This window comes from Gigantopelta aegis, chromosome 13 (genome assembly GCF_016097555.1).
Source record: "Gigantopelta aegis isolate Gae_Host chromosome 13, Gae_host_genome, whole genome shotgun sequence".
NCBI classification, from domain to species: Eukaryota; Metazoa; Mollusca; class Gastropoda; order Neomphalida; family Peltospiridae; genus Gigantopelta; species Gigantopelta aegis.
In genome coordinates, this window is record NC_054711.1 from 40,888,250 (window position 1) to 40,914,428 (window position 26,179).

General features: G+C 36.9%; 1 protein-coding gene across 2 annotated transcripts in view; it reads right to left on the reverse strand.

The window, feature by feature from the left end:
• Window positions 1-16,735, reverse strand: part of LOC121387684 (rab effector MyRIP-like) — a 69,329-nt gene extending 52,594 nt beyond the window's left edge. For both annotated transcript variants that reach the window (XM_041518874.1, XM_041518873.1), the window contains exon 1: window positions 16,456-16,735. In XM_041518874.1, the coding sequence (XP_041374808.1) occupies window positions 16,456-16,486 (31 nt within the window). In that variant the 5' untranslated portion in view covers window positions 16,487-16,735. The remainder of the gene's footprint in view (window positions 1-16,455) is intronic.
• Between the last annotated feature and the right edge of the window lie 9,444 nt (window positions 16,736-26,179).

Below are 26,179 nucleotides of genomic sequence, written 5' to 3' on the forward strand. Positions count from 1 at the left end.
ATGCTCACACTTGATTATTCTTGCTGTTCAAAAAAAAAAAAAAAAATGTTTTATTTAACGACGCACTCAACACATTTTATTTACGGTTATATGGCGTCAGACATATGGTTACGGACCACACAGATTTGGAGAGGAAACCCGCTGTCGCCACTACATGGGCTACTCTTTCCGATTAGCAGCAAGGGATCTTTTATTTGCGCTTCCCACAGGCAGGATAGCACAAACCATGGCCTTTGTTGAACCAGTTATGGATTACTGGTCGGTGCAAGTGGTTTACACCTACCCATTGAGCCTCGCGGAGCACTCACTCAGGGTTTGGAGTTGGTATCTGGATTAAAAATCCCATGCCTCGACTGGGATCCGAACCCAGTACTTACCAGCCTGTAGACCGATGGCCTAACCACCACGCCACCTGAGGCCGGTTCTTGCTGTTCAATGCAAATGCCAATACATCGTCATCACGTTTTTATTTTATCAGTTGAGAAATTGTTCACATTCGGGATAGAGGGTGGGATGTAAAATACACAATCAATATTTACCAACAATCATCATTCTGAATATTCGTAATTCGGTATAAGAACCACCCCACTATTAAGACCAGTCTTAATAAGTCCTGCCAATGGTCGCAATAGCAGAGTTTCACCGTATTTGCTTAAAATGTTTACATTTTACAAGGTAGCAGTTTTCCTCAGCAAGTCATTTTGAAGTAAATATTTGAACTAAATCAAACATGATTCCAAACAATTTACAGGCTAGCTAAAAGAAATATTTTTTAAATTACATTTTACAAAGTAACACTTTTTCCTCAGCAATTAAGTCATGCAGAAATGCAACGTCATAAGTATTCCAATTGTAATCCTGTCGCCATGGTTTCCAAACAATATTATTGTATCTAAAGGAAATGTTTGTGTAATTACATGACCAACTAAGTCAAATCAACCAATTAGCTCCATTTTCAATTTTGATGAACCATTTTAAATTATGCATCAAAACTCTACCTTCAAGAAATTACTCAACATTTTCTATTTTGCTTTTACTCCTATGGGATATTTGCTAATTCAATAGCATCAAAACCAACCCTCACCCACTACTGACCCTGGTCAGGCTGTTTGTGCTGCCTTGAACATGTTAGCACAGGTGACCCCCACTCCCACCCACCCATAACCTTTTCCTGTCCTGGACGGATGAGCCGAAAAAAGTTGACATGTGCGCCCATGACCAGTGGTATAGTGTGGGTTGCCAGCGCACGGGGCAAGGCAAGTATTGCGCCCCCTAACTAGTGGACCATTAGCACTCCCCGAGTCTCTTCCACCAGTCCACAATTTTGTGCCCAGGGAAACCAAGGCAAATATTTGTGAAATTACATTTTGCCTGTGTCCCTCACAATGTCATGATGAATTGAAATATTGTGCATTATTTTCCAGCTGTATCTAAATCAAACAGAGTTTCAAAAGCAGAATTTCTAAGCTGTATTCAAGGCAAATATTTGTGAAATTACATTTTGCCTGTGTCCCTCACAATGTCATGATGAATTGAAATATTGTGCATTATTTTCCAGCTGTATCTAAATCAAACAGAGTTTCAAAAGCAGAATTTCTAAGCTGTATTCAAGGCAAATATTTGTGAAATTACATTTTGCCTGTGTCCCTCACAATGTCATGATGAATTGAAATATTGTGCATTATTTTCCAGCTGTATCTTAATCAAACAGTTTCAAAAGCAGAATTTCTAAGCTGTATGCAAGGCAAATATTTGTATGATTACATTTCACCAGTTTCCCTCACAATTCATCACTAGTATTTTTTAATATGGAAAATATCAACCAAGTCTATGTTAATCGGTATTTGTCGAGGCTCTGCCAAGACAAATACCGATTAACTAGACGAGGTTGATATTTTACATATTAAAAAACACTTGTAAGTAGCGAATTCTATTTATCCTATAACACTTCTAAAATAACATTTTAATTAAATGTTTAGCAAATCACAGTACTAAAGTCACTGCCATCGGTAATATGCACAATTAGCACATATTAGTTTGACATCACACATTTTAACTAAATCTTTGAAAACGTTACACTCAGGTATACAGGTCTTGTTGGCTTGTAGGCAAATGACCCACCCACAGCAACACATTACCTAGAGAAATTGCAAATTTGCAAATTAACCTGGTTAATACACTAAATTATCACATGGGTTTATGACATGGATATCATGGATAATATAAGGTTATGGGATAAATCTATTTATTACTTAAATGATTAAAAATATCTTGGTACATATCAAAGTGATATGTTCCACTATAGAACGCCAAGTGGGGGAAGTAAGACTTCAACGTCGCATGATGAGGTCATCTGTTGGTGTAGGGACGGGACGTAGACCAGTGGTAGAGCACTCGCTTAATGCGCGGTCGGTTTGGGATCGATCCTCGTCGGTGGGCCCATTGGGCTATTTCTCGCTCCAGCCAGTGCACCACAACTTGTACATCAAAGGCCGTGGTATGTGCCATCCTGTCTATGTGATGGTGCATATAAAAGATCCCTTGCTGCTAACCGAAAAGAGTAGCCCATGAAGTGGCGATGGCGGGTTTTCTCTCTCAATATGTGTGTAGTCCTTAACCATATGTCTGATGCCATATAACCGTAAATAAAATGTGTTGAGTGCGTCGTTAAATAAAACATTTCCTTCCTATTGGTGCATGACAACCTCACAGGAACGTCAACCAAATGAGCTGAGTTATATTAATTAAGATAAATTTTGGGTAATAAAAAGGATATTGAACTCGCTACCATTTCATATCATGTTTATGTCCATCATGAAATAATTTTCACTGACACTCACTAAAGCTCATGACAACAGAAAATTATTTCACTTGGGACATAAACATGATATGAAAAGGAAGCTTGTTTATATCCTATAAATATGTCACATTGAGATGAAATATCACTAAATATATATGTATCTAAATCAAACAGGTTTCCAAAATCACAATCCCCAAACTGTATTCAAGGGAAAAAAATTTTCAATTACATGTATGTTTTATGAGTTTCCCTCACCATATAGATTTGTACATGTTATGTTCACAATATACATGTTTGTTCAATTACATGTATGTTTTATGAGTTTCCCTCACAATATACATGTTTGTATGTTATGTTCACAATATACATGTTTGTACATGTTATGTTCACAATATACATGTTTGTATGTTATGTTCACAATATACATGTTTGTACATGTTATGTTCACAATATACATGTTTGTTCAATTACATGTATGTTTTATGAGTTTCCCTCACAATATACATGTTATGTTCACAATATACATGTTTGTATGTTATGTTCACAATATACATATTTGTACATGTTATGTTCACAATATACATGTTTGTTCAATTACATGTATGTTTTATGAGTTTCCCTCACAATATACATGTTTGTATGTTATGTTCACAATATACATGTTTGTACATGTTATGTTCACAATATACATGTTTGTTCAATTACATGTATGTTTTATGAGTTTCCCTCACAATATACATGTTATGTTCACAATATACATGTTTGTATGTTATGTTCACAATATACATATTTGTACATGTTATGTTCACAATATACATGTTTGTTCAATTACATGTATGTTTTATGAGTTTCCCTCACAATATACATGTTTGTATGTTATGTTCACAATATACATGTTTGTATGTTATGTTCACAATATACATATTTGTACATGTTATGTTCACAATATACATGTTTGTTCAATTACATGTATGTTTTATGAGTTTCCCTCACAATATACATGTTATGTTCACAATATACATGTTTGTATGTTATGTTCACAATATACATATTTGTACATGTTATGTTCACAATATACATGTTTGTATGTTATGTTCACAATATACATATTTGTACATGTTATGTTCACAATATACATGTTTGTTCAATTACATGTATGTTTTATGAGTTTCCCTCACAATATACATGTTATGTTCACAATATACATATTTGTACATGTTATGTTCACAATATACATGTTTGTTCAATTACATGTATGTTTTATGAGTTTCCCTCACAATATACATGTTTGTATGTTATGTTCACAATATACATGTTTGTACATGTTATGTTCACAATATACATGTTTGTATGTTATGTTCACAATATACATGTTTGTACATGTTATGTTCACAATATACATGTTTGTACATGTTATGTTCACAATATACATGTTTGTATGTTATGTTCACAATATACATATTTGTACATGTTATGTTCACAATATACATGTTTGTTCAATTACATGTATGTTTTATGAGTTTCCCTCACAATATACATGTTATGTTCACAATATACATATTTGTACATGTTATGTTCACAATATACATGTTTGTTCAATTACATGTATGTTTTATGAGTTTCCCTCACAATATACATGTTTGTATGTTATGTTCACAATATACATGTTTGTACATGTTATGTTCACAATATACATGTTTGTATGTTATGTTCACAATATACATGTTTGTATGTTATGTTCACAATATACATGTTTGTACATGTTATGTTCACAATATATATGTTTGTACATGTTATGTTCACAATATACATGTTTGTATATGTTACGTTCACAATATACATTTTTATATTTTATGTTCACAACATACATGTTTGTACATGTTATGTTTACAATATGAATGTTTGTACATTGTATATGTTACGTTCAACTAAAATGTGACTATTCCAACTACATGCATGTCTGTATCTAACTCAAACAGGTTTCCCAAATCACAATCCCCAGGCTCTATATTCATAAATGTACTTAAGTCAATGTATGATACTTATCTTTGTACTTTATGTATTTAGGTATCATATATTGATTATGGTAGCCTCTCTCCCATGGCTAGTGATATTCAATGTTGGGCTAGTAAATAACTACTATTGCCATGCCCGACAGCTAGTGAAATATTTTGGGTCAAATGTTGCAGTTACGTCTATTTTGTAAATATGAACACCCTGCCAATCCCCAAATGTTAACATTTTTAAGCTCTATCTCCCTCTTTAGGTGAAATAATTATCTGATTAGTACTATTATTTAGTAAAATTGTATTAACTTAAAGAAAGGCTAGTGAATTTTTAATTGTGGCTAGTAAAAAAAAAAAAATCACTAATCCCATGGCTAGTGGGGGGGGGGGTGAGATGTAGCCTGGTGGTAAAAGCGCTCTCTTGATGCACGGTCGGTTTGGGATCGATCCCCGTCAGTGGGCTATTTTTCGCTCCAGCCAGTGCACCACGACTGGTACATCAAAGGCCGTGGATGTGCTATCCTGTCTATGGGATGGTGCATATAAAAGATCCCTTGCTGCTAATAGAAAAGAGTAGCCCATGAAGTGGCGACAACAGGTTTCCTCTGTGTGGTCCTTAACCATATGTCCGACGCCATATAACCGTAAATAAAATGTGTTGAGTGCATCGTTAAATAAAACATTTCCTTCCTTCCTTCCATGGCAAGTGGATTTTATAAAAAATTCTATAAATCCTGCAATCCCCAAACTTAATTTCAACGGAAATAGTTGTGCTATTACCTTTTAGCAGTTTAATTCCCTCAGGAAGTCATAAAGTAAAATATATAGTTAAATTCCACCTGTATCTGAATCTAAATCTAAATTACATAGGTTTCCAAAATCACAATTCCTAAATTGTATGCAAGGAAAAACCAATTCACGTAATTACCTTTTTCACAAAGAAACACTTTCCATCAGAACATCGTGAATACTAACGAGCAACAGATCACTTGCATTCCACTCACACCGATTTCCAAGCGACAGCCCTCACCTAGCAGCCGATCTGCTCTGAGTTTTAATGAAAACAAACACGGAGCATGTTAACTCAACCATCCAGCCTTCCAGCCTCTTCACAAATAATGAAACAGTGTTTTTACACATCTTGTCATCACCAACAAATCACATACTTGGGACAGCATATTGCTTTCTAGTATGACATCCAGCAACAGATTTTGTGTGACATAAATTCTAAATACTGCTTTCAATACGATTTCTAGAGACAACCGTACACGATAGCATATATTGCTTTTACCGGATACTATGACATCCAGAGACAGAACTTAAATACTGCTTTCAATATCATTTCTAGGGACAACCTTGTACGATAGCATATACTGTTTTTACTACGACATCCGGAGATACATGTAGAACTTAAACACTGCTTTCAATATGATTTCCTAGTCTATAGAAACATTCCTTGCATATATATTGTTCTTCCTTTTAATTCCAGAGACAGAACTTGTGTCACAAAGATATTGTTTTCAATGTGATTTCTTGTTACACACCTTGCACGACAACAAATATTGCTTTTACTATGATTGACTGAATGAATGAATGTTTAACCACACTCCAGCATGAAAAATACATCAGCTATTGGGTGTCAAACTATGGTAATTTTTTTGGTTTTTGGTTGTGTTTTTTTGCTATTGACATCCAAAGAGAGAGATCTATCTGGTGTCACAAAAACACTGCTTTCAATATGATTTCCTAGTCTAGAAATGGTCCTTGCATATATATAGCTTTTCCTTTTATATTCAGAGACAGAACTTGTGTCAAAAACCACTGCTTTCAATATGATTTGTAGGATTTCACAGACCTTGCACGACAGTATATATATTGCTTGTGACAACCGAAGACAGAACTTTTGTCAAAAAACACTGCTTTCAATATGATTTGTAGGACTTCACAGACCTTGCACGACAGTATATATATTGCTTGTGACAACCGAAGACAGAACTTTTGTCAAAAACCACTGCTTTCAGTATGATTTGTAGGATTTCACAGACCTTGCACAACAGTATATATATTGCTTGTGACAACCGAAGACAGAACTTGTGTGACAAAAATACTACTTTCAATATGATTTTAAATCACAGACCTTGCATGACTGCACACGTTTTTACTTTTTCATCCAGAGCAATATCATGTTTGACAAAAATACTGCTTCCTGATTTTCAGTCACGAAGCCTGCACACCAGCATATACTGCTTTTACTATAACATCCAGAGACACAACTTGTGTCACAAAAATACTGCTTTCAATACACATGTAATTTCCAGACACATAGCTTACACGACATCATATATTGTTTTTACTATTATATCCAGAGACATCACAAAAATACTGCTTTCAATATAATTTCCAGACACAGAGCTTGCACAACATCATATATTGTTTTTACTTTTATATCCAGAGACAGAACTTGTGTGACATAAACACTGCTGATTTCTAGTCATAGACCTTGCACGACAGCATATATATATATTGCTTCTCTTTTTACATCCAGAGACAGACACTGTGTGACAGAAATACTTCAATATGATTTCTAGTCATAGACCTTGCATGACAGAATATATATATTGCTTCTCTTTTTACATCCAGAGACAGAAATTGTGACAGAAATACTTCAATATGATATCCAGACACAACCGAGCATGACAGCTTATATTGGTTTTTCACTACGAGTTTTGCAGCAACAGGAATTTCCACTATGCTGCAGTAACAGTTACTTCCAGTGTGTGCCTGTGTGAATTAAGAAAGGTAAACAGTCGGCCGTAGACAAAGCCGACTCTGCATACATGGAGTGCATTGTGCGACGAGGGTAATTATTATATGGCTAATAATTTACCACTGCGTTAATACGGCTCAGTGCCGCACAAAGGCCATTAGACGGAGTTCTCTACAAAGGAAGGTTAAATGTGTGGACTTCATGGCTGCACTGTTAAATGGCTGTGGTACAATTATCAAAGCTTTAGTTTATTTCTTTTGGTAGCCATCCGTAAAGTAAGTATGCCCAGAGGGGCTAGGGGATTCGGACATTAAGATAAAATAAGATAAGATATTCCATATGTTTGTTTGTTTTGTTTAATGACACCACTAGAGCACATTGATTTATTAATCATCAGCTATTGGATGTCAAATATTTGTTTAACGACACCACTAGAGCACATTGATTTATTAATCATCAGCTATTGGATGTCAAATATTTGTTTAACGACACCACTAGAGCACATTGATTTATTAATCATCAGCTATTGGATGTCAAATATTTGTTTAATGACACCACTAGAGCACATTGATTTATTAATCATCAGACAAATATTTGTTTAATGACCACTAGAGCACATTGATTTATTAATCATCAGCTATTGGATGTCAAATATTTGTTTAATGACACCACTAGAGCACATTGATTTATTAATCATCAGCTATTGGATGTCAAATATTTGTTTAATGACATCACTAGAGCACATTGATTTATTAATCATCAGCTATTGGATGTCAAATATTTGTTTAATGACACCACTAGAGCACATTGATTTATTAATCATCAGCTATTGGATGTCAAATATTTGTTTAATGACACCACTAGAGCACATTGATTTATTAATCATCAGTTATTGGATGTCAAACATTTGTTAATCTTGACATAGTCATGGTACACTGGCTGGCTCAAGAAATAGCTCAGTGGGCACACCGGCGGGGATCGATCCCAAACTGACCGCACATCAGTCGTGCACTTTACCACTAGGCTACATGTACGTCCTGCCTGTCACTGTTGAATGATCCTAGACCCAGGGGGTGGGGGAGGGTTCGGACATTAAGATAAAATAAGATCAGATAATTTATTTCATGTAAATATTCCACATTTGGAACAGCATGAACATAATGACAATTTCTTTTCAAACAATCATTACAAAGAATGTATGAAGGAGTGTACGGGGAAGGGGGGGGGGGGTCAATGATGGAGTACAGTATCTTCCCAAGTCTTACACGTCCCATTTCTTACACACTGTATAACAACATAGGTCATGGTTCAGTGAACTGCTATTCATATACCTTCTTCCTAGTATGCAATAATAGACTCACCTTGTATTCACAATTAAGACACAATTAAGACACAATAACAGAACATATATTCACTAAGTCGCCACTGATTGAAGTTCTAGTCATAAATTAATAGTAGAAGACAACAAAAAAAACCTTGACAACTATGTTAGCTTGTCCGTGTTATTTTCACATTATTAAGTGTTTCATTTCCGATTCGTGAGTACTGGCTTATTACGTTTCACATGCGCTTGGAATTTTTAGTTTAAACACACGTTTATTTTCCCCGATTTACAGTATGCATATAAATTTACAAATGCATACATGTGTTATGTGCCAGTGTGATTGGTTTGATGGAATAAAGTTGAATTGAATTGAACAGTTGAATGGGACTAGACTGTTCCACTAACGTTAGAGGGATTTATTTAATCAGTCCCTAAGCTGACTGTGTACGAACTGGGAATATGCAGGTGTGTAACAAACGGGATGTGTAACAAACGGGATGTGTAACAAACGGGATGTGTAACAAACGGGATGTGTAACAAACGGGATGTGTAACAAACGGGATGTGTAACAAACGGGATGTGTAACAAACGGGATGTGTAACAAACGGGATGTGTAACAAACGGGATGTGTAACAAACGGGATGTGTAACAAACGGGATGTGTAACAAACGGGATGTGTAACAAACGGGATGTGTAACAAACGGGATGTGTAACAAACGGGATGTGTAACAAACGGGATATGTAACAAACGGGAAGGAAGGAAATGTTTTATTTAACGACGCACTCAACACATTTTATTTACGGTTATTTGGCGTCGGACATATAGTTAAGGGCCATACACATATTGAGAGAGGAAACACATTTTATTTATATGGCGTCGGACATATGGTTACGGATCACACAGATATTGAGAGAGGAAACCCGCTGTCACCACTTCATGGGCTACTCTTTTCGATTAGCAGCAAGGGATCTTTCATATGCACCATCCCACAGACAGGATAGTACATACCACAACCTTTGTTACACCAGTTGTGGAGCACTGGCTGGAACGAGAAATAGCTCAATGGGCCCACTAACGGAAATCGATGCTAGTAACAAATGGGAGATAACCTGGAGTACTTATGCCAATTTAATTATTTTTAATTGGTGTAAAATGTATGCAATCGAAGATCGTAATTGTATCCGATTTACTTTTTAGCATGAAAGACAGACGTATATGTCTTTAATGGGGAGGACCGGCCTTGGTGGCGTCGTGCTTAGGTCATCGGTCTATAGGCTGGTAGGTACTGGGTTCAGATCCCAGTCGAGGCATGGGATTTTTAATCCAGATACCGACTCCAAACCCTGAGTGAGTGCTCCGCAAGGCTCAGTGGGTAGGTGTAAACCACTTGCACCGACCAGTGATCCATAACTGGTTCAACAAAGGCCATGGTTTGTGCTATCCTGCCTGTGGGAAGCGCAAATAAAAGATCCCTTGCTGCTAATCGGAAAGAGTAGCCCTTGTAGTGGCGACAGCGGGTTTCCTCTCAAAATCTGTGTGGTCCTTAGTCATATGTCTGACGCCATATAACCGTAAATAAAATGTGTTGAATGTGTTGTTAAATAAAACATTTCTTTCTTTCTTTCTTTAATGTGGAGGCTAGTGATCAAATGTACAAAAGGTGTACATATGAAGAAAGTTGGGGGGTTTTAATTTCAGATTTTGTGTATATATATACTTCATGGATAACCCCTTACAGTTTATATTTCAGCTGATTTTTTATAAAAAGTGATACAGTGAAACCTCTCAAAACCGGACACTCTTCAAACCAAAGTTCTCTCAATCCCGGAAACCGAAGTTCTCTCAAAACCAGACACTCTTTAAACCGAAGTTCTCTCAATACCGGACACTCTTTAAACCGAAGTTCTCTCCATACCGGACACTCTTTAAACCGAAGTTCTCTCAAAACCGGACACTCTTTAAACCGAAGTTCTCTCAAAACCGGACACTCTTTAAACCGAAGTTCTCTCAAAACCGGACACTCTTTAAACCGAAGTTCTCTCAAAACCGGACACTCTTTAAACCGAAGTTCTCTCAAAACCGGACACTCTTTAAGCCAAAGTTCTCTCAAAACCGGACACTCTTTAAACCGAAGTTCTCTCAAAACCGGACACTCGTTAAACCGAAGTTCTCTCAAAACCGGACACTCTTTAAACCGAAGTTCTCTCAAAACCGGACACTCTTTAAACCGAAGTTCTCTCAAAACCGGACACTCTAAAAAAGGAAACTCTCTTTAAACCGAAGTTCTCTCAAAACCGGACACTCTTTAAACCGAAGTTCTCTCAATACCGGACACTCTTTAAACCGAAGTTCTCTCAATACTGGACACTCTTTAAACCGAAGTTCTCTCAATACCGGACACTCTTTAAACTGAAGTTCTCTCAAAACCGGACACTCTTTAAACCGAAGTTCTCTCAATACCGGACACTCTTTAAACCGAAGTTCTCTCAATACCGGACATTTTTCAAGGTCCCCTTTTAAATACATGTATCAGTACAAAAGAGAACCTCTCTAAACAGGATACCTCTGTGTCCGGTTTAGGGGGGTTTCACTGTACAATTAAACCTGTGTTAAGCAAAAACTTGAGAAAGTAGTAAAATATAGTCTCTTTACAACTAGTGGCTGCTTAATACAGGTTAATTAACAAAGACTTAGAGGGTGGGTAAATAAAATCCACCTAGCTCTCGGACTATTATCACAGACCTTGACATAGAAAACAACTGTGGGGAGCGATTAATTGCTCCCCTAACTTAGCTTAGTAAGCAGGGGCCTACTTCACAAAGGTCTCTTAGGCTCTGTTAAACAACAAAGCATCCTCTTTGGAAGTTTTTTAGCATTGCATTGCGATATCGCAAAGTTGCAAGAGTTTAGTGAATTAGGGCGAGTCCAAAATAAGTAAGCTCAAATTAAGTATCGCTAAAGATCAAAAGACGTCCTAAGTCAAAAAGTGTCCTATTTTAAGTATGGCTTGTTTATTACGAATCTGCGTGCGCGTGAACTTTGACAACACAATAATTCTGAACCAGGAAGTACTTGCTACCGATAAAGAAAACAAAAAGAGGAAAAACAGGTAAAAAGTTATTTTTATACAAAATGCATTATACACGATTGTTATTTCAAATAGTATAGTATCCCCAAACAAAAATGCATGCTTGTGGCTAGGTTGTCGCAAGGTAGTTACAAGGTTGTTACAAGGTAGTACAAGCAATGCAAGCTATTTGCAAGCTAACATTTAGCTCGCGTAAGGTAGTCAGTAATTTTGCAAGCTTGCCGCATGCATGTTTTCATTTTCATTAAAATCATATTCTATATTAATACCTACCTGCATCTAAATAATCATCACTTGTCAACAGTGAAAGAATCCTGTCGCTGTAACATCTGCTTTCATCTTTGGGTGACATATGTATTCTTTCAACAAAAACGAATTATGGAAGCCCATCTTACCTATATAGGACGCTTTCGATCCAGGCCTTGGAATGTATACATGCAACTGTGGCATGTGTTTTATCTATCGACGGAATACACTTGTAAGGTTATAAACATTTTATTAATTGATATTTGTAGTTAATTGAATATGGTAATAGATAAAATAATCAAATTGATCATGCAATTACAATGCATGTGCTTTGTAGCCATTTTCCTGTTAATAGGACGTTCCACGATTCTTCGAGGATACAGACACGCTAACCTCAAAACATTTCACCTCAAAACCAATTAAGCTGTAATTACATTATAATAACTTGAAATACATTTCTGTATATAGAGAATAATTACATGGCCGTTACATACCATTTATCTAACAATGAGCTGCTTTAAAATGTATCTAATAAGCGAGTTGTGAAATAAATGGTATCTAACGGACACAAGTATATTATTCTATTTCTTACATATCCTCCAAAACCAGGTTTTAAGCAAATTTTAACATCTTTTTCGACTAAAAATTATTTAACTTACGCATCACAGACCCATGGGCTACATCCCGCCTCTTCTTGAATTAGTCTCATTGGAGTATTGGGGAGCATGAGCAATAGCTCCCCTTAAACAGTGATGTTCGATATCGTCACCGAGATTTTATTATAATGGAGAATGAACGAACGAACGAACGAACGAACGAACGAACGAATGAAATGCACAAACAAACGAACTACTGGTAATAACTGCGACTTGAGCCGACTTTCAACGGAAAAAATGCTAATTTCGCCAGCAAGATTAGAGCCTGCAGTAGCTGCTGCCAGGTTCTCAAAGAAAAAGAATAGAATATAGAGGGATACCAAAAAATATACTGACATCTGTTTGTCTGTCTAATCTTTCTCTCCCTCTCTCCATCTCTCTCCCTCCCCCTCATTCTCACTCTCTCCCTCCCTCCCTGTATGTCTGTCTCTCTCATTCTCTCTGTCTGTCTGTCTGTCTGTCTGTGTGTGTGTGTCTCTCTCTCTGTCTCTCATTCTCTCTCACCCTCCCTGTATGTCTGCGTGTCTGTCTTTCTCTCATTCTCTCTTTCTCATATTCTCTCTCTCTCTCTCCCTGTCTGTCTGTCTGTCTGTCTGTCTGTCTGTCTGTCTGTCTGTCTGTCTGTCTGTCTGTCTGTCTGTCTGTCTGTCTGTCTGTCTGTCTGTCTGTCTGTCTGTCTCTCTGTCTCTCTCTCAACACCCCCTCAGCACACATCTCTCTCTCTCTCTCTCTCTCTCTCTCTCTCTCTCTCTCTCTCTCTCTCTCTCTCTCTCTCTCTCTCTCTCTCTCTCTCTCTCTCTCTCTCTCTCTCTCTCTCATATCAATAAGCACAAAAGTAAAATAAAATGAAATAAAGTCTTATTTCTCCTAGGGCATACATATATTATACTGACACAATCTGTACAATCTGCCTCAAGTGAGATTTTATAATGGGACACCAAAAGAAACGTGAATATAATTTTCAGTTTTAACAATATCAAATATTCTTTAAGTGAATATCCCTATAGTTTTGGATGTGGGGCCACACCACATTGAGTGAATCAATCAATCAAAGTTTAACAACACCCCAGCACACATAAAACATTGGCAGTTGGGAAGGAACAAAGTAAGGAAGTATTTAGTATCCATTTATGTACCCACTGATAGATTATAATCGATAATTGATCTGTTTAGCTCTACCGATGTGATGATGGAAGGAAGTATTTAGTATCCATTGATGTACCCACTGATAGATTATAATCGATAATTGATCTGTTTAGCTCTACCGATGTGATGATGGAAGGAAGCATAAGGACTCTGATGGCTTAACCACAACACCACCAAGACCGGTGGAACAATTACAGTTAACATTTTCCCACACAATTGATTAAAGATGCTTATAATCAATCATCACAAGACTGGTAGGTACTGGGTTCGCAGCCTGGTGCCGGCTCCCACCCAGAGCGAGTTTTAAGGGCTCAATGTGTAGATGTAAGGCCACTACACTCTCTTCTCTCTCACTAACCACTAACAATTAACAACTAACTCACTTTCCTGGGGCCTAATTCACAAAGCTCTCTTAGGCTCTGCTAGAAAACAAAGCATATTTTAGCATTGCACTGCGAGATCACAAAGTTGTGAGAGTTTAGTGAATTAGGCCCCTGGACAGATAGCCCAGATCGCTGAGGTGTGTGCCCAGGATAGTGTGCTTGAACCTTAATTGGATATAAGCATGAAAATAAGTTGAAATGAAATGTAATTGTTTCTCCAGTTTAAATGACACAATTGGTTTGGTTTTTTGTTCATGTGTATGGAACATAAAGAGAAAACGATAATAAACAGTTATTAAAATTTAAATTAGTAAATTGTCCTCTGCCGCTAATAAAGCTGGTCTGACCCACGGCACTAACTAATGACCGCCAGTAATAGGGGTGTATAGTAGGTGGTCACAAGTGCCTCTTAATATTGCCAGAAGTAACTACTGAAAATTCCCCGAAGAGGTCAGACTAAACACACAACTAAACGCTGATGGGGAATTGCAGGTGTGTGGCACACAGCCACAAGAGACAAGCACCCACCATGGTTGGAGAGACAAGGACTGGGATGTGGACGTGGACAGCGAAAGAAGTTGAAAGATAGGAGGAGTTGCCAGATCAGGAAGAAATGAGATGGAATTCAAAGGAGAGAAAGTCTGATTTAAAAAACAATTTTTTTTTAAATAAATTAAAAAAATTAGTAAATTGTATGGTTTATCTCGGTGAACACAATAAGTGCATCTTTCTTATAATTAAAATGCTTCTGATCTACATATACTCCTAGCCAATTGTCTAATCAAAAGTTGATCGGTTGGTGCAAACTGATTATAAGTTGAAATATACTGATGGAAAGAAATAAAGGATCACACAGATAGCAACAAGAAATAATGACTGCATCAAAAATCAATTGATATTGTCACAAGTTGACTGGGAACATACAGGCAGCACATTCAACACTACAGACATTCAATCCCACATTACAACTTGGTATGAAATACAAACATTACTACGCTAGTTGTGAATAAAATTTTGTCTGTTTCTTTTGTTTAACAATACCACTAGAGCACAATGATTTTTTTTTAATCATATGCTATAGATATCAATTCTGTAATGTTAATACTAGTTGCTAATCGCAGGCGTGTCAGACTGCGCAGGACAGGGCAGGACAGGGCAGGGCAAGGCAGGGCAGGGCAGGGCAGACAGAATGGGGATGAAACTTATATAGTCCTCTCCGATTCAACTGGTAAGGGACTAATATTAGATTTAATACTAAACATTAAAGACATACATGTACACATTACAAGAATAGTTAGTTTGTTTTGTTTAACGACACCACTAGAGAACACAGATTATCAATCATCAGCTTTTGGATGTCAAACATTTGGTAATATTTGACATATTGTCTTAGAAAGGAAACCCGCTACATTATTTTTCATTAGTAGCCAGGATCTTTTATACACATTATCCCACATACAGGATAGCACATACCACAGCCGTTGGTATATTGTACCAGTCGTGGTGCACTGGCTAAAGGAAGAAATAGCCAAATGGGCCCACCGACCAGGGATCGATCCTAAACGAACCATGCATCAGGCGAGGGATTAACCACTGGACTACGTCCTCATTACAAGAATGAGACGAGACGTAGCTCAGTAGTAAAGCACTAGCTTGATGTGCGATCGATCTAGGATCGATTCCTGTCGGTGCGCCCATCGGGCTATTTCTCGTTCCAGCCAGTGCTCCACACCTAGTGTAACAAAGGCTGTGGTATGTACTATTTCTCATTCTAGCTAATGCTCCACAATTGGTAAATCAAAGGCTGGGCTATGTACTATCCCGTCTGTGGGATGGTGCATATAAAAGATGTCTTGCTGCTAATCGAAAAAGAGTAGCCCATGAAGTGGCGACAGCGGATTTCCTCTCTCAATATCTGAGTGGTCCTTAACCATATGTCTGACGCCATATAACCGTAAAATAAAATGTGTTGAGTGAGTTGTTAAATAAACCATTTCCTTCATTACAAGAATAGTAGCATTCTTTAAAAACAATTTACCTTGTGTTTCTTTTTCAAAGTTGTTCACCATGTTGTTCTGCTAATCCTGTAGGAAAGTCAGTGTTAAGAAACAAACATTTGTCGTGTCATGCACTATACACCCACAGCAGAAGCTACACACTGCTGCAGCACATATTCCACTTAATGATCACACCACACAGGTATATATATATACCTCCAGAAGAAACATTAATAAAAACAGATGGTTTTTGTCATGTTGAACATCCATCATTCCAATGGCAATTTAATAATTTTCCATGTGTCTGTCATCATTCCAAAGGCAATCTAATTAAAAACATGCGCCATGTGTAGTGTCATATTATACACCCAGAGCAAAAGATATCATTAGTACATCCATTACTTAAGAAGAAAGGTTGAAAAAAAAAAACATGTTCATTGTTTCGTGTCATGAACTAAAACTGTTCTGGAGGAATGTTATTACTAGAAATATATATCCGAGTTATAAAGATGTACGGTACATGGTGTATACAACCGGGTCTTGAAAAACGTAGCACAGAACAAAGTTATGCCATTTGTTGTGTCATAAACTACAACTCAATAAGGAATTCCTAAAACAATTATTTCCCCTGTTATCTGTACATCCAGATTTATAGAAAAGTTGTAGATAAAATGTCAGGTGTTGTTTGTTATGGCTTGTACTATAACTCAGTAAGTTACTTCACTTGTGTTATTTCATTCCACGGGATAGAATAGAATAGATGTTTAACGACACCCCAGTATGAATTCATTCCACGGGATAGAATAGAATAGATGTTTAACGACACCCCAGTATGAATTCATTACACGGAGGAAGTTTAAAGTTTTTAAACGATACGTTGGGATTTTGAGCTAAGTTTTAAAACAATTTTTTAATTTTTTAATTTTTATAACTCAATAAAGAAAGCTATTCCTATTACTGTATCTTCCGTCTGTCATTCTAACGGCATACGACATCCAGTTTTATACGAAAAGTGTAGCTAAAAACATTGTGTTGATCGTATACTATATACACATATATCCATTATTCCAGAATCAAAGTTGATGAAAACACGTGTCATTTGTTGTCATAAACTATAACTCAATAAGTAAGCTATTCTTATCTTCCATTTGTCATGCTGTACAATATATATATATATATATATCCAGTTTCATTAGACAATTAAGCTAAAAAAAAAAATCATTTGTGACATCATACTTTTCACATCCAGAACTCCAGAATGAAAGTTGATAAAAGCATACAGTGTACATGGATGTGCTATTTGTTGTGTCATGAACTATAGCTCAATAAGGAAAGTTATTCCTATAAATTTATCTTCCATTTGCCATGCTATATAGCACACATCCCGTTTTATAAGAAAATTGTTGCTAAAAACTTGTGTTGTTTTTTGTGGTGTCATACATTATACATCCACCATTCCAGAATGAAAGTTGATGAAAAAAACATACGTGCCATTTGTTGTATCATAAACTATAACTCAATAAGTAAGCTATTCTTACAATAAGTATCTTCCACAGAATACATCCAGTTTTATAAGAAAGTCGTAGTTAAAACATGTCATTTGTGATGTCATACACTATAGATCCATTAAATTCCAGAATTAAAGTTGATGAAAACGTACGTGCCATTTGTTGTGTCATAAACCTAACTCCATAAGAAAGCTATATTCCTTAGGAAAGTTGTAGTTAAAACATGTCATTTGTGATGTCATACACTATAAATCCATTAAATTCCAGAACGAAAGCTGATGAAAACATACGTGCCATTTGTTGTGTCATAAAGCATAACTCATTGAAGAAAGCTATATTTTTAAATTAAATACCTTCCATATTACACATCCTGTTTTATCAGCAAATTGTCACAAAAAATGTCTTGTTTGTGGTGTCATACATTATACATCCATTATTGCAGAATGAAAGTTGATGGAAACCATTTGTTGTCATAAATTGTAACTCATTACTTTAAACATTATCTTCCATTTTGGTAAGCTATAGAATATACATCCATAAGTACCGTTTGTTGTGGCATACACTGTAACTTGGTGAAGAAAGTTAACAGTATTGCATTAAACATAATCTTCGTATTTGTTAATCTACAGAGTATCCATCCATAAACGTCATTTGTTATGTCTTTGGTTATACAGAAAACTCATGTTACTATGAAAACAGATCTATACTTAAGAGCTCCGTGTGTGACTGTGAAATATATCTGTATCACGCAACTGTCACTGCAACAGTAATTATAATACCGGTGTGCAACCCGCCTGTAATCGGTCATACATACACTACACACCTGACCGTGCGCCAGGTGTTTCGATTCTCATAGCTTTGAAAATAATCAATAAAACATGTTAAATGTAGCCATAACAAAAACAAAAAAAACCTCCAATATTATAGTGCCATAATAATAATTCATATAGTGGCCATTCTATGGTATTTGGTCCATGGGTGTGGAAATTTCAAAATGATCTGTTAAACTAAGTTTTTACTACAGCTTAAAGTTAACACCCATAAGCATATAAAAATATATATATTTATTTTGCCAATTTACTTATGTCATATATGTCAGTGTGGATATCTTTGTTTTGTTTTGTATGCTTATTATGTTTTACAGGAATGTAAGAATTTTTTTTTTTAAAGAATCTTAAAAGTGCTACAATAATAATTCATATATGTCAATATAAATATTTTTGTTTTGTTATAGAAGTTTTACAGGAAAAGTAGCCATAACAAAGAAAAAATAGAAGAAAAAAAAGAAGTTAAAAGTGGATAGTGGACCGACATTGATGGATGGATATAGATGGATGGATGGATGGATGGATGGAAGGATGGACCGACATTGATGGATGGATTTAGATGGATGGATGGATGGATGGATGGAAGGATGGACCGACATTGATGGATGGATATAGATGGATGGATGGATAGATAGATGGAAGGATGGACCGACATTGATGGATGGATATAGATGGATGGATGGATAGATGGAAGGATGGCCCAACATTGATGGATGAATATAGATGGATGGATGGATATGGATGAATATGGATGCATATGGATGAATGAATGAATGAATGAATGAATGAATGAACGAACAACATCCCAGTACAAAAACACACATTGGCAATTGAGTGTCAAACAGAGGTATTAGTTATATGTATATGAACATGATTATCTTAAAAATAAAACTTATTCAATTATATATACGAAAAAAAAGTGTAGAGCTGTGAGGAAAAAGCACAATACATTGTACAATTTGAGATGAGCAGTTTATTGTTCAATCGATCAATTTTTGATTACACGATCGATTAATATTGACTTATAATCACCATACACCCATTGTTGTCTTCACCACCTGGACTGACCCTAATTGCTAATTTACCTTTAATAACTATTTAAGATCTTTTTTTTTTTTTACAAACCCATAAAAATAACCACAACCTCAACCACAACCTCAACACGTTTACATCAATCAGGGTTCATAGCCTTAACAACCAAACAAATTGAAAGACTTTCAAATACTTTTACCTACTGGTTCCATTTTCAAAGACTTTTACACAGCAGTCAAAGACAACAGAATGCGATAAAAATAGCAAATCAGTTTGTTTACATTCTTGTCCATGGCAATTTTTTTTTTTTTTTACATGCATCATGACAGGTTAAACCTTGTAACTGGAAAATATCAAATGCATGCATCTGTAAAAGTTTCCGACGCCATATAACCGTAAATAAAAGGTGTTGAGTGTGTCGTGTTAAATAAACCATTTCCTTCCTGTAGAAGTTGTCATCATAGCTTTGGCTATGATTTGTGAGAATTTAAAGACTTTAAAGACTTTTATTACAATTCAAAGAGTTTTAAAGAATTTAAAGATTGCTATGAACCCTGTCAATTCCAACATTTAAATGTGGAGAAACACTTTGATTATAGATGTTTATAATCAATCGTCACATCAGTAGAGTCACGGTGACCAATGTTCGTTAATAATCGATAACTGCAGCCATGCTTCCTACTGACCTGATAACCCCTACCTGATAATTCAAAGTGTTATCGTATCACTAGGAAGTGTTATCATGTCACTAGGAAATGAATTGTGCGCATGACGAATGTTTTCTCAATTTTCAGGTAGATCGTTTTCTCATTTTTCAAACATCCATTTACAGCAAATAATTGTTGAACTGCATAAATAAATATAACATTTACACTTCCTGTAAAGTCAAATTGCCTCTTATTTTTCAATTCTCCATTATTCGCTCCCATTCGGAACTAGCCAGCATTTTTAATTAAACATTTTTAATTAACCATTTTTAAACAAAAATGCAAGTAGCTTCCTGCAAAGAATGTAGACATTGGGAACAGCGTCCGATGTGACAGTCACTAGCAGCCAGTGATGTAGATCTTCTTCAGGTCAAACTTGAGTTTATTTTCACAGAAAAAAGTACAAAAATTGTAATGTGACACAAGAGAAATATAATCAAAGTTTGTTATTTAAAATTTGGAAACACATAACTTTTAGGCTGGCTATGCCATTCCCAAGATGCTTTGGGCACTTGCTATTGTCCGACCTCCAGAAGTAGTTACTACACGATAAAACTAATAGTTTCTATACCGCTTTTGACTGAAACACATTACAAAAATATAACTTGAAAGAGATTGCATGATAAACAAAATATCAGGTTACTACGTTTTGATATCGTAGTTATTTGGCTCGGTTCGATAACAGTATAACAGGCTCACTGAAGCTCACCTATTTCACCGTTATCTAAACCTCGCCAAATAACCACAATAACAAAATGTAGTAACCTGATATTTTATATATATATCTAATTATTGCTGTAATGTGAGCTCCGTGATCCAGTGGATAAGCTGCTGGACAATCAAGATGACGACAGTGGTTCAAATCCCGTCAAGACCGGCTCACACTTTCATTCAGCTTTCTCATCTATCTCCCTCTGTGGGGCAGGATGTAAAGCCCTGATGTGGTCTAGGATCGATCCACGTTGGTGGGCCCATTGGACTATTTCTCGTTTCAGCCAGTGCACGACTGGTATATCAAAGGCCGTGGTATGTGCTATCCTGTCTGTGGGATCGTGCATATAAAAGATCCCTTGCTGCTAATAGAAAAATGTAGCCGGTTTCCTCTCTATGACTGTGTCAAAAATGACCATATATTTGACATCCAAAAGCCGATGATTAATAAATCAATGTTCTCTAGTGGTGTCATTAAACAAAACAAACTTATTCTTTTTTATCACCCTCTGCCTATCATTGTCAACATCTTAAAGGGACATGCCAGAGTTTGCTGCAATTTTTAAGATGTTATCGACTAAGAGACTTTTTAACGATTGTAGTTCATATCAAATATATTTTTCTGCATAATATATTAGCGGCTGTATATTAAACGTGTTTCCGATCATTCTAATATTTGTACTAGGTTAAATTTCATTTTATTTCCTAAAATATAATTTTTTCGTATGTATGAAATTATTTGAAGACAAAATCCAATTTGGGCTTCTTACAAATATTAATACGACCAGAAACACATTGAATATACAGACACTGATATTCTAAACAATAAAATATATTTAATATGTAAGTTTAATCGTAGAAATATTTTATTTGCCGGAAACATCTTACAATGCAGCAAACTCAGGAATGTCCCTTTAATATAAATTTGTTTCGACCCTGTCTGTTAAGTTTCCTCCAACTCTGTCTTCTTGAGTAGTGATATTTCTAGTCAAGTGAGAATTGATTAGCAACTCCTGTTTAATGTTTAAAAATGATTCAGCGTTATCTGCAACTTACGTAGCAAATCGTGACGAGATACTGAACAAAATGTTCCCTGGTAGTGGGATAAGAAGGAAATGGTTTATTTAACGATGTACTCAACACATTTTATTTACAGTTATATGGTGTCAGACATATGTTTAAGGACCATACAGATATTGAGGGAGGAAACCCGCTGTCACCACTTCATGGACAACTCTTTCCGATTAATAGCAAGGGATCTTTTATATGCACCGTCTAACATACAGGATAGCACATACCACATCCTTTTCAATTAGCAGCAAGGGATCTTTTATGTGCACCATCCCATAGACAGGATAGCACATACTACAGCCATTGATGTACTAGTCGTGGTGCACTGGCTGGAATGAGAAACAGCCCAATGGGTCTACTGACGGGGATCGATCCGAGACCGATCACACATCAAGAGAGCACTTTACCACTGGGCTACATCTCGCCCCTGGTAGTGGGATAAAAAACGAGGTTGCATTTCTGTTATAATCAATAAACTACATCACATCATATGTATTCGTAGAAAACTACAAATGTGTTAGCTAATATCCTGTCCTCCTGTTCAGTGAATTAACTTCCCGATTGGTCTTGTAACTTGCAGGTTGTAATTTCCTGCAGTGGAACCAAGGTATGAGATAGCAGGAGATGGAAACATCCCGTATACATCATCCAGGAGTTAGGGCAGAGTAATACGTACTTCTAATTTGTCTGACCATTGTCCGACACTAAATGAATTACGTCTGGCATCATTTGATGAAGACCTGACAATCTAGATTAAAATGCGGCCATTTTGTCTCTTGTCGTTTCTGTGGGGTGGGAAGGAAATGTTTTATTTAACGACACACTCAACACATTTTATTTACAGTTATATGACGTCGGACATATGGTTAAGAACCACACAGATATTGAGGGAGGAAACCCGCTGTCGCAACTTTGTGGGCTACTCTTTTTGATTAGCATGCACCAAGGAATCTTTTGTGCACCATCCCATAGACAGGACATCACATACAACAGCCTTTGATGTACCAGTCGTGGTGCATTGGCTGGAACGAGAAACAGCCCAATGGACCCACTGACAGGGATCGATCCCAAACCGATCGTGCATCAAGGAAGCACTTTACCACTGGGCTACGTCTCGCCCCTGGTAGTGGGATAAAAAATACAAGGTTGCATTTCTGTTATAATCAATGAACTACATTCACATCGTATTCGTAGAAAACTACAAACGTGTTAGCTAATATCCTGTTCTCCTGTTCACTGAATTAACTTCCTGATTGGTTTTGTGGGGGGGGGGGGGGGGGGGGGGGGGGGTGCTCTATGGCTTGGAGTCTGTTACCACAGAAGTGTGCAATGTAGTCCACTTGGTGAAATTGTTGGCCCCAAGAATAGAACAAGTATGACTCAGTGGTTTTCCGTTTAAAAAAAAGCTATTTTCCGTTTCATGTTTTTGTAAATTCCATTTAATTTCCGTTTCAGACTACAATATGTAATTAACAATTGAACTAACACAAGTTGTGACAAATTAAAGGGTCCGAGAATTGACTGGCATCGACATGCATCGATATTTGTCATTAAATCAAAGTAGGCCTACATATTAGTAGCGAAAAATCACATCAGGAGCAAAGGCTACAATTATAATAACTACATAAAGCATGATTGTCCAACAATTAAGTGCACAAAACGTAAACATTTATTTTATCATCTCTTTGACAGTCTAACGTCGTCTGCAAATTGAACAATGCGCATGAAACAGCGGAAATGAAGTAACATTGCAACATTCAGCCAGCCATTTTTTGCTAAACGTTTGCAAACATATATTGACTGGTGGTTCCCGAAATGGTCATTCGGTTTAATGTGTTGCATAAAAAGCTGTCTTCCAAGACAAGCATTAGCGACAAACTACTGGCTAAACTTACTCCTGGAAAAAAACATGTCCCATCTGCGCAGGCGCAACAGACTAAACAGTAAACCCGCCCCAAGTTCAGCCAGCAGACGTTTTGCTAACGTTCGCGAAGTATTTGATTGGTTCCCACTGTGACCATTTGGTTTACCATGAAGCGCATAATCCAGTCTAGCGTTTGCCAGTAGTCAAGCGTCAGTTTTACAGCGTGTGGCAATAGTAAAATAGTAAATTAATTTTTTTAACTTCGCAGAAAATCGTAATTCCATTTCCAAATGTAAATTCCGTTTCACAATCGGAATTCTGTCCGTTTTCCGCAATCGCGTAAACTCACTGGGTCTAGTGTGCTCATGAATCAGAACAAAATATATTTTAAAAACAAAGGCAATGAGCAGTAATGGACGCTGTATTCGTGGGAAACTCAAAAGTTTTCCTGAAGAAATTAACCCATAGAAGCCGAGCTATACATTCAGACAAGAACCAAGAAAATATGAACTGGAGTCTGAGCAACTGTGACGAAAACAGACGTCAGAAATGAGGGTAGTAAATGTCGCATGCGACGCCTTGTTTTGCAACCACAGCAGTAAAGTGCTCGCTTGATGCACAGTCAGTTTGGGAGCGATCCCCGTCAGTGGGCTCATTGGGCTATTTCTCATTCCAGCCAGTGCCACATGATTGGTACATCAAAGGCCGTGGTATGTGCTATCCTGTCTGTGGGATGGTGCATATAAAATATCCCTTGCTATTAATGAAACATGTAGTGAGTTTCCTCTCTAAGACTACCATTCCAGTTACAGCTTTCTATGAAGTTAGCCCACTTCATGAGCTACTCTTTTCAATTAGCAGCAAGGGATCTTTTATATGCACCATCCCACAGACAGGATAGTACGTACCATGGCCTATGACATACCAGTCGTGGTGCACTGGCTGGAACAATAAATAGCCCAATAGGCCACCGATGGGGATTGACCCTAGACTGACCATCCATCAAGAGAGCACTGTACCACTGGGCTACGTCCAGACCCCATCTATATAAAAGTAATCATATAGTGTAGTGTACTTGGTGCGACAACAATTTTCTATATTAATTAATGACATTAGCTAACATTGAACCCACATATACACCCTGTAGTCCATGTATTAAGCCAATCACTGTATTGTACAAAAAAAAGAGTTAAAGTTTGTTCTGTTTAATGACACCACTAGAGCACCTTGATTTATTAAACATCGGCTATTGGATGTCAAACATTTGGTAAAACACGCTCAATTTTTCTTTTAGTAGTGAGAAATCTTTTATATGCACCATCCCAAAGACCGGATAGCACATACCACAGCCTTTGATGTAACAGTCATAGTGGTACACTGGCTGGAGCGAGAAATAGCCCAAATGGGCCCACTGATGGGGATCGATCATGCGAGCGCTTTACCACTGGAATACATCCTGCCCTTCATGCAGGATGAAGGAAGGAAATGTTTTATTTAATGATGTACTCAACACATTTTATCTACAGTTATATGGTGTCGGACATATGGTTAAGGACCACACAGATTTTGAGAGAGGAAATCTGTCATATGCACCATCCCACAGACAGGATAGTACATACCCCAGCCTTTGTTACACCAGTTGTAGAGCATTAGCTGGAATGAGAAATAGCCCAATGGGCACACTGACTGGGATCGATCCTTGATCGCACATCAGGAGAGCGCTGTACCACTGAGCTACTTCCCGACCCCCATGTAGGATGAATACCTTGGGTAAATGCCTGGAACACAGTAACAATAGTATTTAGTATTTACAAATCAGGCCCACTGACAGGGATCAATCCTAAACAGACTGCACATCAAGCGAGCGCTGTACCGCTGGGCTATGTCCTGCACCCTACGTAGGATGAATACCTTGGGTAAAAGCCTGGAACACAGTAACAATAGTATTTAGTATTTACAAATCAGGCCCACTGACGGGGATCGATCCTAAACAGACTGCACATCAAGCGAGCGCTGTACCGCTGGGCTATGTCCCACCCCACGTA